General features: G+C 37.9%; 1 protein-coding gene across 2 annotated transcripts; it reads right to left on the bottom strand.

Annotated features, from left to right (window-relative positions):
• Nucleotides 1-6,852: 6,852 nt before the first annotated feature.
• LOC115265607 (uncharacterized) lies at nucleotides 6,853-12,636 on the bottom strand. Of its 2 annotated transcripts, none has more exons than XM_062856614.1 (3): nucleotides 12,089-12,636; nucleotides 11,725-12,033; nucleotides 6,853-11,666 (listed from the first exon to the last, which is right to left on the bottom strand). In XM_062856614.1, the coding sequence occupies exons 1-3, from the start codon at nucleotides 12,103-12,105 to the stop codon at nucleotides 11,090-11,092; spliced, it is 903 nt and encodes a 300-aa protein (XP_062712598.1). In that variant the 5' UTR covers nucleotides 12,106-12,636; the 3' UTR covers nucleotides 6,853-11,089. The 2 variants fall into 2 exon arrangements, with proteins under 2 accessions (XP_062712598.1, XP_029727249.2); XM_029871389.2 differs by having other exon boundaries at nucleotides 6,853-11,663; nucleotides 12,089-12,265.
• Nucleotides 12,637-13,137: the final 501 nt, after the last annotated feature.

Below are 13,137 nucleotides of genomic sequence, written 5' to 3'. Positions count from 1 at the left end.
AATCAATTTGCCATCACTGATAGCAGGAATTGTTTTCAACTTGCTGTCACAGGAACATTTTTCTGCTCTCATTTTTGATGTTTTAACCGTTAAAACGACCAAAACGACATCAACCTGAGTAATCATAATTTGCAATATCAAAATAAGTTTTCGATTTGCTGTCAGACTTTGCTCGGGTATTCACCCCGGAAAAAATGTCCCTTCAGTTCTGGAAAATATATTATCCTCAACTAAGCCTTTAATCGAATTGTCCGCGTGGTCTTGTAGTACCCCTGCTAGGTAAGAACCAGTCATTGCCATACATATTAAAAGCTAGACATGACCCCATGGATAGCATTTGCATATGTAAAAGCTTTGCTGATGTGACTTTCCTATTAGGCAATTCTCTCATCACATGTTTGTCTTCAAAACCTTGTCAAGCTTAGAAAATTGGAGTTAATAAACAATACATTACAAGGTTCGAATTCCCATAGAATGAGATCATTCATTCGCACTACAACACCATAGGAGATAATATCACATTGGCTGATTACAGTACAAATGCGAAAAATCTCCCTTTTTCCCCTATCCGCAACCCGGGGACGCGCCCTGTTGGATTTCGAAAGCCTCGGAGAATATTACAAACCTTCAATGGCATTCCCATATACTAACCCACATTGCCCATTCAGGGGTGTAACTGGGCCTATTACCCTCCCTCAGTTTGTAATATTCTCACCAACTTGGAATTGTATTTCCCGGCACATAAATGACTTCGACAAATGTTCGATATACTATGCAGCATCATGATCAGTATAACAACATCAGATGACTTGAAGATCTGATTTTTACAGAATTGTTTGCCATTTATTATACATTCAGCTATTCCAATCATTACTGCAAAGCACATCGACTACATGCCTGAAATCAAAGCTTCCTGGAAGATATAATCCAAGCCCAGGGCTATCAATAAATTGGGTAATTTTCATTTTCATTTTTTTCATTTTGCAGCAGTTGGTGGGGCAATAAGAGCGCAAGTCAATCCAATGCCGAAGATCAAGGAGGGGTAATGGCCGTAATAGTCCGTGCGGACCACATGAACACCATCGGAAGGGAAATGGGTATAGGTCGGGGAGAGGAATTGGACTAGACTTGAGACACAATAATGCAAATAATACCGCGAAATTTAATGAAACATAGGTTTAAAAATTTAATTCATTATCATTAAATCCAAAGCCAAACATGAAATACTTGTAAAAGATGAAATATTAAATATGCAAATACTAGTATTGATTTGAAAGGTACTTAAGCCACAAAATTTTTGAATAATACAAACTATTTTGAATTTAAAAATTTGGACAAAAATATGTATTTAAAATTAGTCGTAAACGAAAGTTTGCGTTTAAGATCCAAGATAAGTTATAAGATTACGTAAGGCAATGTAATTGAATATGCTCTAATTATGTCGTTATGAAAAAGAGTTGTTTAACTAAATTCCTGCTTTTTATTCTGTCATGTGTCAATACTGCTTTGAGATCAACAAAAAATAGTACATATAGTCGGTCAGATGAGTATTGTGTGGAAATTAAATAAGGTAAGGTCTGTTTATTGTAATCTATTATGTAGGATATTCGTGCAGAAGGCCCTATCCCGAGTACCCCCATCACAACTTTGTCATCTCTACACTAATTGACAAAAAGAAAATCAACCAGTGAAAAACCGACAGCCGTAGCGGGAAGCGCCTGTCGAGAGTCTCTGTCCAAATTTCACTAGTTTTAAAGGTAAAAAAAAAATACGAAATAAAACTTTGTTTTAATAGGGTATGTGTGCCATCAGTAATCTCATGCTCCCATTTCCATCCTATTCGAAAACAAGCGATTACGGCACCGATTGACTCCGTTCTTTTTGTTTTCATGGGTGCTCACTTCTAACAGAAAATACAAAAATAAGAAACAAAACAAATAGCGCTTCAATCCTTTGTTTTTCGTGGGATGAAAATGGGAGCCACATGCTTAATAAGGGAACCAATACCCTACTGTTGTAAAATCCATAATTTTCTATTGACAGGTAACTCGTCTATATTTCGTTATCCTTTCGTCCATTCTCTCCTAGATTCCTAAAGCTAATGATGAGTGTGGTGTAAGTATGACTGTGTGAGTGTGAGAGTAACGCAGAGACCTCCCATACCCACTCTTGCGTTACATTTTTGGGTCTATGCGAGCTGAACTATGGTATGACTTAGAAAATAGTGATATGCTCACAGCGGATACTCCTTTGGTTCCCAATAGCACTTATGACCGATTTATTCACCTACGCTCAACACCAGATTTACCGCTTAAGGTTCAAGCGGAGGTGAAGAAACTGGCACTTAAAGTGCTATTGGGGTAAGCCCTCCCATCGCGGCAAGATCGAATATCCATGGGGAGGGAATAAATTGGGTAATATTAAAAAAAAAACTCTGATTTCTGAAAAAGTTTCTGGAAAAATTTGAATTTCTAAAAAATTGAAAAACCCTAAATGAGTTTCTGCAACAATCCTCGTATCTTTGTGAAAAAACGCTCTTGAAATTACATCTTTTGAAAACACGTTAGAAGAAATCCTGCAAAAGTTTCTTGATTTTTTTCCTTAATTTTTTTGATAAATTTCTAGAGTTATTTTCTGAGAAATACCAAAGAAAAACTCCTGGAAAAATGTCAGACAATTTTTCTGGAGGAGTTCATTCAAGAATATTGTAAGAAATACTTTGACGAATACAAGCACGAACTTATTTAACAATCCTTGAAAGAATTTCCTATAGAATCTCAAATGAAATCCAAGGAACAATTTCAAAATGAATCTTTTGAGATTTTTTTTTTGAGAAACTGCTGAGAAAGTACTAAGGAAAATTTCTGCGGCAGTCCTTGGAAAAAAAAAATCAACAAAATCCATAGACAGAGATACAATCTGAAGGGAATCTTTAGAGCAGTTCTGGTCAAAATCATTTTAAGAAATCCAGCGAGAATCTTTTTTTTTGTGAACATTCAAGAAATTGTTCGATAAATCTTGGAAGAGCCCGTTAGTCTTCCTAGTGCATCACTGTTGTAGTGTACGATTGGGGTCAAAAATAACCCAGTGCACAAAACGAGCGAAAAAATTTCAAGCAATCCTTGAGGTAATCCCACTGGCGTAGCTAGGGGGGGTTCCAGGGGTGCCTGGCACCCCCTAGAACAAATGTGGCACCCCCTAGAATTTTCCAGTCACCCAAAATTTAAAACTGCAAACAATAATTCCAATATTTATTAAGGCAGCATCCAGTTATTACGTAACGCTAAAATCGGCCATTTTTTGACCCCCCCTTCCCCCCTCCGTAACGCTTTTTTGTATGAAAATCCTAAAATTTTTGTATGGACCGTAACGCTCGGTCATACTCCCCCCTCCCCCTAGAGCGTTACGTAATTTGTGGACCCGGAATAACTTATATTCCTGTTGTACGCAGTTTTTGGCGCCTAACTTTTGAATGTTTGTCGACATGGTTAAATTCAATGCTTTAAAACAAGTACGACCATGGTTTTCATCAGTCAACGAGGTGGAAATTTTACAGCAAAACATTTTATTATAATAAATAATATTTTAAATAGACAATTAAAAATTATACTTTCGGGGTGATCTTGATCAGTCAGTGAAATGCCTTTGTAAGTGCTGAACATATTTTTTTCTATCTGAATTAACCACCCTAGAATGCGAAAAGCTATGCAAAACTGTTACAAATTTAATTTAATTATTAAAATTAAAAGTTTATTGAATTTGAAGAAAACGCCTGAAAGTATGCAATTTCCTCACTTATTATGTGTATCAATATTGTACTTCCGGAAAAGTACAATTTTATACATTAATTACAATATTTATAGAACTTTTGGTGACGTTATCGGGGTTGGCGAATGATTTGCAGCTATAAACATTCAATCGAATATTCATTACATAAAAGACATTACACCGTCTTCAACCAGAAGCTGCACAGACTGAACATTACATACACGAGACAACACACTTAACACCCAGTGGCCCAATGGAGAATTTTCCGTTTGACGAAAAGTTTTCCCCGACTGGAGCGGGAATCGAACCCGCACTCCGAGGCTTACGAAACGCCTAGACGACTGACGCCGCTAACCGCACGGCCACGAAGCCCACAATATTCATTACATGTGCAATACAACTACGGTAACAATAGTTTGAAAGTGTCTTTGAACATGCCTAACATGCAGTTTCGGAAAATATTGAATTTCAAACCGAAATATGTGACTAATTGGCTGTCAAACATGTTAACTCATCATTCAATAACCCTTGAGCCAGATGATGATCATTTTCCACAAATTGTTTTAAATTTAAAGCGTTATGTTCAACAAATAAAAATGCCCTCTCGGCGATCAATTTTTCGAGTGAAATTCACGGTACCTCCCGAGATTCTAGGAATTCCTCCAAATATTCCAGCCGAGAATCCTTGAGCAATTTCTGCAGTTCTTCCAGCTATTCTTTCTCCAGAAATTCTTTTCTGAGTACCGTCGTGTGGGGCTACTTTTGAAATGCGGGGCTACTTTGGACACTTTTGAATATGGATTTTTTGAATTCAAAGTATGGTTCAAATCTGTTTGATATCTTTGGGACTATTATGACGCAATATTTTCCCCATCATTTGGTTGGAATTGCTTTTCAAACATACCCTTTATTGCTTGTCAGGAGGCTAACATACATCGAGTACACCAAAAAAATATACATATCGTATCAGAACATTTGCTCTGTAAGCTATGTTTCTACAGTTAAAAAAATCAAAGGGTTGATCAATTCATCTAAGATGTATCAACGTAGCATATACAATCAAATATTTGTATCGTTATACACTTTAAATGACTGTTCTGCCGTCCTACACATAATTGTCCCATGTTATATGGGAATCCCATATAACATGGGACAACTATGCGTAGAACGGCAGTGTTTCAGCTAAATAAAGGATTGATGGTCTCTTTTTTCAGGCTGTCTATTTTACAATATCACGCTGCTCATAATACCAAAGGTAGCACAGAACCATCTAAAAACGTATATTTTTATTGAAATCGTGTTTGATATAGTGTACTACAGTAATGATACAAAGTAATTTTCTAAATAACCCTGGAATTTAGAATGCAGTTTTGTTATAGTTAAAATGTCCAAAGTAGCCCCCATCTGGTTCTATATGAGATGTGTCCGATTGGTGTATGAACAACTTTTTTGTTTATTGATGGATTTAGTTCAAATTTTGCATACATCCTTCACACATACTCACGATTATCGTGTGTAAAAATTGTGGAAATCCATTCGCTACTCTGGGAGTTATAATGTCATAAAGTTGCAAAACCCTTAAAAAGTGTATAAAGAAGCCCCGCACGACGGTACCACCAGAAATTATGCTACAGATTCTTCTAAAGCTTCTTCCTGTTTTTTTTGCTAGGATCTTTCCATGGACAATCTCTCTGGAATTCTTGCAGAAATTCATTTGGTTGTTCTACCACGGGTTTCTCCAAGGACTCATCCAGGGTTTCTCTAGAATTTCCTGTATAGTTTCATCCAGCAATTCCTCCTAGGATTTCTGCTGAGATTTCTACAATGATACATCCCATAATCCTTCTAAGAGGTGTCCGGCCATTTGGCCGAATGCCATCTGGCCGAAAGGGTCATTTGGCCGAATGCCGATTGGCCGAATCGTGATTAAAGGAATTCAGAAGAAGTTTTTGACATTCTAACTGCCAATATGATCATCAGAAATATTTCCTTCTTTTAATCATAGGCTATTATTTCTAGTTTTGACATTCAGAGATTAGTTGGCGTTGAAACTGCCTATATTTTATCACAGATTTTTCCTTCTTTGACTCATAGGCTGTTCTTTAAAGTTACACTGAGGCTGGGAATAGTGGTATGGTCACTTGAGTACATCATTGATGTTTCGGCCAAACGGCATTCGGCCAAATGGCATTCGGCCAAATGACCCTTTCGGCCAAATGGCGTTCGGCCAAACGGCATTCGACCAAATGGCGTTCGGCCAAATGACCCGGAACCCTTCTAAGACTACCTCCTGATATTTTTTCTGTGACTTTTCACAAGCTCTCCGGTGATTCCTCGAGGAATTTTTATCCAAGGATTCTCTCATAAATTTAACATTGGATTCCTTCAGGAACTCCTCTTGACTTTCATCCAGGAACTCCTCCTGGAATTCCATAAGCCATTCCTGTTGCTTCTAATGTTTCAGGAATGTATCCTCCAGAAACTCTTATTGTGATAGCTGCAGGAATCCCTCTAGGGATTTCTCCTTGCATTCTTGCTGGTATTCTTTTAGGCAGTTTTCCTATGATAAAGATTAATCATGGTCCTGAAACACCTCTTGACCTTCTCAAATAAATTCCAGCTGAAAGAATCCCAATAGAAACCTCTAGAGGAATCCCTAAACGAATGTCTGGAATAGTTGGAATTTCCAGAGAAATTCTAGAATGTATTACTGATGATGATGATGATGATGATGATGATGGTTTCCATTCATTGTAGCACGGTACTAAGCCCGATAGCAGTGGGCTGTCCATCCAATGTGATTTGATCAAGCAAACATTATAATTATACAACCAAGATCATACAATTATATATAGTGCAAGCACTTCACATTGGAGGATGCCCCAATGAATGTGAAAAAGAAGAAGCTGTCATTCTCCACATAAAAGTTATAATAAGAAGTTGGCATCTCCACTCTTCCCAACCATTATGTTTCGACTGACAGCTCTTATTTCCCTCCACTCCCAAAAAAATAGTTGTTTTATACCAAATGTTTTATAATATCAAAAAAGTATCATATCATATTTTTCCCTCATAACTTACCTATTTTTTTCGTTCATTCTTGCTAACATTGTTTATTCTGTAAAATAATTGTTTCTTTACCTTATTGATCAGAACCTATTTTGTTTGTTTTTTTTTTATGTTAATTTATTTGGAGCAGGGAAAAGCCCCTGGGAGTGTAGCTTTGTCTCTACCCCGCTAGGAAGCAGAAACCTTTAGTCCATTTCACACAGAATTGAACTGAACGCGACGTTTAGCCTTGCTTAGACTGTCTTAGGGACAAAGTGATGGTATTTTTGAGACAGGACGTAGTTTTATAAGTGACATTATCAAACATCATCATAATAAAAAAAAATCTCAATTAACCTCAAACGACTTCAATAAAAACTGTTTTTTTATCTTTCACATCCGCGACATTACGAATCTTGGCTTGAATAAAAATGACGCGGAGAACGTGTCTACTTGCCACTGAATTTGTTAAAAATGTAAAATGATTCCCTCGTTCAAAAAAAAAAAAAAAAGGAAACAAAAGTGTACTTACGAAAAAGGCCAAAAGTAATTGTATAATCGAGAAAGAAAAGGAACATCCTCACCAGCATTTCGGCATATCTGGATGAAATTCCGCCATTTGTGACTACTTGCTACTGCACACATCATCCATCTTTTTATGGGGCGACCTTGGGGCGACTACCATTTTCGTTTCTTGCAGTGGTCTTCCTCGGAAGCTACTTCACCGGTTAAGCCTCAAACACCACGGATAATCTTGAATGATGACACCATGTAGTCTGGAACTTATCACTTCACAACTAAATGAACCAAATATGGTACGATTCTCATTCTAAAATAATCGCCTAAACTAACAAAAATTCGAGAAAAAAATCTTGACAGTCAAAATTTTGCATCCTACCGCAAGCAGGGCACACTATGATCCCAGAAATTCTAGAATGTATTACTAGAGAAAAACTCGTAATTAATTAGAAGGCACAGCTTGTTCCTAACTGACAAATTAAGAGATGAGTTTGTGTAAAAAATCGCGTTTTGGTGGCATTCGAATCCCTTCGGCATGGTTGTTTTTTAATTGAAAATTACTGCGGTGGTGGAATTTAATCAGCAATTTCCATGGATTTTTACCTATAATTTCAAAGGATTTTCCTCTGAAATTATTTATGCAATTTATTTTTCTGTTATTCTGCAAATTTCTCAGGCTATTTTATTGTGATTACTTTTGTATTTTTTTATACATAATTTAATTTTATTTATATTTATTGCTTCCGATTTTATTTTTAATTTTTATTTACGTGTATTTGAATATTTACTAATTCTACACTACTTCCGAAAATTGCTAAACTGGAAATGCAAAAATTCTCTACTGGGCTTTCTCAAAGAAAATCCTATTAAATTCATGAAAAACTTCCTGACAAATTCCCAAATATATTGCCGGAAAAATTGTTATCAAAATTACCTTAGAACTTTCAAAGTAGTTGGCAAAAGAATTCATATAAGAATTACAAGAGGAATTCCTGAGGAAAATCTTAAGGCTTTTTATTTTAGGGAATTGCTCAAATCCAATCTCAAAATAAACATAAAAGAATCTTCCGAAATCATCAAAGGAATTTCTGAAGAAAATTTTGTGAGAATTCCTAAAAATAATTGCCGTAGAATCACCGTGACAAAGATTTTTATTTTCAAATAAATTGCCGAAGGAAATCGCTAAGACATTTGCCGAATCAATTTTCAAAGGAATTACCGAAGAAGTTCCCAAAGCAATAATCGAAGTTTCCAAAATTTCCCAAGGAATTGCTGATGATTTTCCTGAATAAATTTTCAATGCAAGAAACATGGGAGTTGCTAAATGTATTCCTGAATCATCTGCTGCAGGAATTCCGAATTGTTGAAGAAAGCTAGAAGAAATTGTCTAAAGAATTTTCATTAAAATTATAGAAACGGTTTATAAAGGAATTTCCAAAGAAGTTTCCGAAGGAATACCGAATAGCATTCTTGGATAATGAAAGTCCAAAAAATCTACGAAAATCCCAAAAGAGTAGAATGACTGTAGAATAAATAAAAAAATGTGAGGAAGTTCCCAGAGTCATTGTCGACTGCATTACCAAAAGCTTCACTAAAAGAATTTCCAAATGAATTGCCCTAAGAGTAATTGGAGAATTTCAAAAAGTGAATATCAATAGAATTGCTGACATTAAAAAAACATACCTGAAAGACCACTAAAAATTGGCAAAGGATCTCCCGAGAAAACACTTCAGAAGGTTTTCCCATGAAATGAAAAAATCCTAGTCCTAATGGAATTACCGATGAAATTTTCAAAGGATACGCGAATACTGTTTAGTATCAAATTCCAAACATATTACCAAATAAATTGCTAAAGAAATTGCTGAAATGGATCTAAAGATATTATCGAAAAAAATGCCAAATCCAAAGGAGTAACTGAGAAATTTCCAAAAAAAATGAAATAAATTGCAAAATGATTTCCAAATAAATTACCGGGAATATTCCCAGAGGAATAACCGAAAAAATGTTTTGCCGAAACACAAATTTCTTATATTATACGTACAAACCAGACTCAATACAATGTTGACTTTACGTAAGCCAACATTAGCGGGCTATTTTTTTCAGCGACGCAGTATATCATTGCTAGGAAGTTGTACTAAGTACTAAGAAGTTGAGGGTGGATCGGTATTCCCTTTAAAAAAAATACACAGCAAAACAACCTGGAAGCCACTGAAATTGGCACCCTCTAGGCACCCCCTAGGAAAAAATCCTAGATACGCCAATGGGTAATCCTGGAGAATTTTCTAGAAATTTTAAGAAGAATTTATGCTAAACTCATAAAACGAATTTCAGCAAGAACCCAAGCAATCACATGGCACTATTATTGCGGTGCTTGCGTGCTAGTGTAGCGCTGTTGTGGAGCTGGCAAACCCTACACTAGCCTAGTAATAGCCCCAAAAGGCGAAATATAGTGGTATGTAATTATTATTTAGGAACGTCCCTTCAGAGATCATTTCAGAAAAAAACACGAAGTAATAGCAAGGAGGGGTTTCCCCGGAATAATTCAAAATTGACCAAAATCTCTGAAACTACACTCCCCTGGATGTTAACGAGTGGTATCCATTGTCTCGCTGTCCATCTTAAGATCTCTGAAAACCATCTGAAGTCTCTACGAACTTCTTTGGAAGTTTCCTGTAAATTCTCTAAAACCCCAAGTATCCCGCTTAATCCCACTTAGCCCTTCTTGACTTTCATTGAAAGCTTGAAAGTCTCCCTGCCTCTCTCCTTGAAATACCTATCGGTCCTTGTCATTCTTTTCCTCCTTAAAAAGCCGCTCAACTACCCTTAAATCCACTGAAACTATCCCTTGAGGACCTTTGTGCCTCCCTTTGCATAACATTTCTCACCCCTTCTTCTTCTTCTTCTTTTTGGCTCGACATTCCAACTGGAACTTGGCCTGCCTCTCTTCAACTTAGTGTTCTTCGAGCACTTCCACAGATATTATTTGAAGGGCTTTCTTTGTCTGAATTTGTATATTGTGAGGCAAGCACAATGATACACTATGCCCAGGGCAGTCGAGAAAAGTTCCCGATTAAAACGGGAATCGAACCCACCGTCTCCGGATTGGCAATCCAAAGCCTTACCACTGGCTAAATGGAGACCCTTAAGGGGCTTTAAATCTTGAGAGCCCGAAAAAGTGAACCATCGTCATATTTTTTTTAAACGCGAACTTTTTGACTTCCCATTCTATGGATTTTAATTAATCTTCCCCGCAATACGGTTAGCCAGTCACGTGGATTCACTCAGTCACATTTACTGTGATTTATCTAACGACATCCCATCGACTTCAGTGCGGAACAATGAATTCATTTGTATTGTAGCTGAGCTGAGCAGTGAGCATGTCACATCACTTCATAGTGTGTTGTGTATCTTACTTACGAATGTGCGAAGACAATCTCTGTATGTAGAGGAGCATATAGGTAGCTTACAGCGCCGGCGGCAGGACCGAACTGCCGCCGCCTTATTTTAGTCTCATAAATCATGGGGACAAACCTGCAAAAGAAAAGAATACGAGAAAATGGGATTTACTTATTGATTGTGGTTATTTATCACTGCGACAAGCTGGGGTCACAGTTTTTTTTTATTTTATTGTGAGATAAAAAGGAGAATAGAGTTAAGGCTGTGGTTTATGAATATTACACAGATCTGACACTGAACAAGAATACTGATTTAATAGGTTTCGATATAGGTCTACTAACAAACGACAAGATCGTATTTAAAAGTCTCCCTCAAGCTCATCCAACACAATCATATCCTTCAGTTCTACCCAAAGTTTCATCAGGAAGTCCCTAATTCTGTCAAAAACTCCTCGTGCCTCTGGTGCCACCGGCGGAGGCAGAATCATCTCCCTCCTCCACTCGCGCCCATTCCGAATGGCCATCAGGTGGTCAAAGTTCACCAACAGGGTAATACCCAGCAGCAACGCTATCATCAACACCGATAGACCGTTCCAGAACGCCAGCCAGGGAAATTTGTTCCCCCTTGGTTGAGGGGCGCCACCGAATCCTACCGAACATTCTCCTTCATACTGGTTGGCCAAACAGCACCGACTGGCCACTCTCTTCAGGCATGCCCCCTCGCAACAGCTGGTAGAACTGGGAACATTTTCTTCGCCTTCGTAGCAGCATTCAAAAACGGGGTGACTCTCGGACTGGATCAGGACGTTCTTTTTGGAAGTGCTGCGTTCACCGATCGCTTTTGCCAGGAGACTTTCGGATGGTTGCCTGTTATACTTTTGAAAGATTTTGAGGAACTCATTCTCCTGATCCTTGATGTTTTGTAGAGCATGTCTACTGAAAAATTCAAAGTTTGTAATGAAGCTCAAAAAACAAACACGAAAGATCACTTAACTGTTTCAAAAATTCGGAAACGATCAATTCGGATGGCTTGCTAACAAGGTCGGTGCATGGAGGAGTAATCATTTCAGTTTCAGTACGATCCACCGCAACTTCTTCGTGAGCATCTTTGAGTGCTGGCTCTGGATTAGTCCTTATTTTTCGACCGTTCAGATCAAATACGACAGGTGGGTCAACCGCCGGCGAAGAGGAGTCATCAGCAGTGGAAGGCTTAAGCATGCGCGACGGGGCTTTGACCGTTTCCTTGCTAAGGTTCTGGAGGGAGGTTTTCGATGCCGTTCGTTGCCGTATAAATTTTGCGGGTCTAGAAAATTTACGAATTAAATTTGGATGAAAGTTTCAATAAGTTCGAAGCTTACTTTTTTGAGCTTTTCATTGTAGACCTTCGAATCGGGCGAGGAACTATCAGAAGCTGTCACAGAGATAAGTCTATACGGCCGGGACGCCTACTTGGAGACTTTAATGTTTATCACGAACCAGGCATGCCGCCTGGATGACAATGCGCGTGCGTGACAAGTCCTTCGAAGAGGAGCTGGAGAACCGTGTTGCAGATATTCCGGCAGGTAGAAGCTTAGAAAATCAATGAAACGCCATCAAAAACCGGAGCCAAATCCGAAGTCCATCAGCGCTATATGGCTCTCGAGGAGAAATTGACATGATCATTGCTCATATACGAGGCGAGACAAAAGAGCATGGGTGGACTCCCTATCCGACGAAGGAGACATTCGTCTCCTCTACCTACAAAATCTCACGTCGCCTTTGTGGGACTAAGATGAATACATCGATGCTCTTTAAAGACACATCTGGATAGTTATTAACCGACCTGGCTGACTAGTTGAAGCACTGGTTACTAAAGGTTTTCAAATTTCAGCCCTATACTGATACTGGTACGAATCAACGAAATAACTTAACTTCTTCGCCCAATTAGGAATAATTCCGGGAAACCCTTCCATGCATTCTTATTTCACGAATTTTTTCTGTCATTATCGCCAAAGAAACATTCTTGCTAAAATTCTTTTCATGAGTTTCTCAAGATTTCTTCTTAAAATTTCAAGAATTATCTCGAGGACAACTTCCTAGGACACTGCCAGAAATTCCTAAGGGGGTGCACACTGGGGCAGGATTGAAAATACATGGAAAAAACCTCTAGATCGTCGAGATGTCGAGGTACTCATTTGGTGTCTTCAGAGAAAATATTTCTATGGATATGGTCGATATTCTGAGTGGTAGGTAATTTTTTTTACGTTATTCGCATAAATGTCCCATAAGTCGTTTTGGCCAAATTGCATTTTAGCAATAAGGTGTCTTCGGCAAAGTTGTTCGGATATTTATGCTGAAAAAGTTTGCTGAAGACGTCAAATTTCCAAAGCCTACTATTCTTGAGATATTGACCGATTTATGAAATACC

Source organism: Aedes albopictus, chromosome 3 (genome assembly GCF_035046485.1).
Source record: "Aedes albopictus strain Foshan chromosome 3, AalbF5, whole genome shotgun sequence".
Classification (NCBI taxonomy): Eukaryota; Metazoa; Arthropoda; class Insecta; order Diptera; family Culicidae; genus Aedes; species Aedes albopictus.
This window is presented reverse-complemented; position numbering and strand designations above follow the sequence as displayed.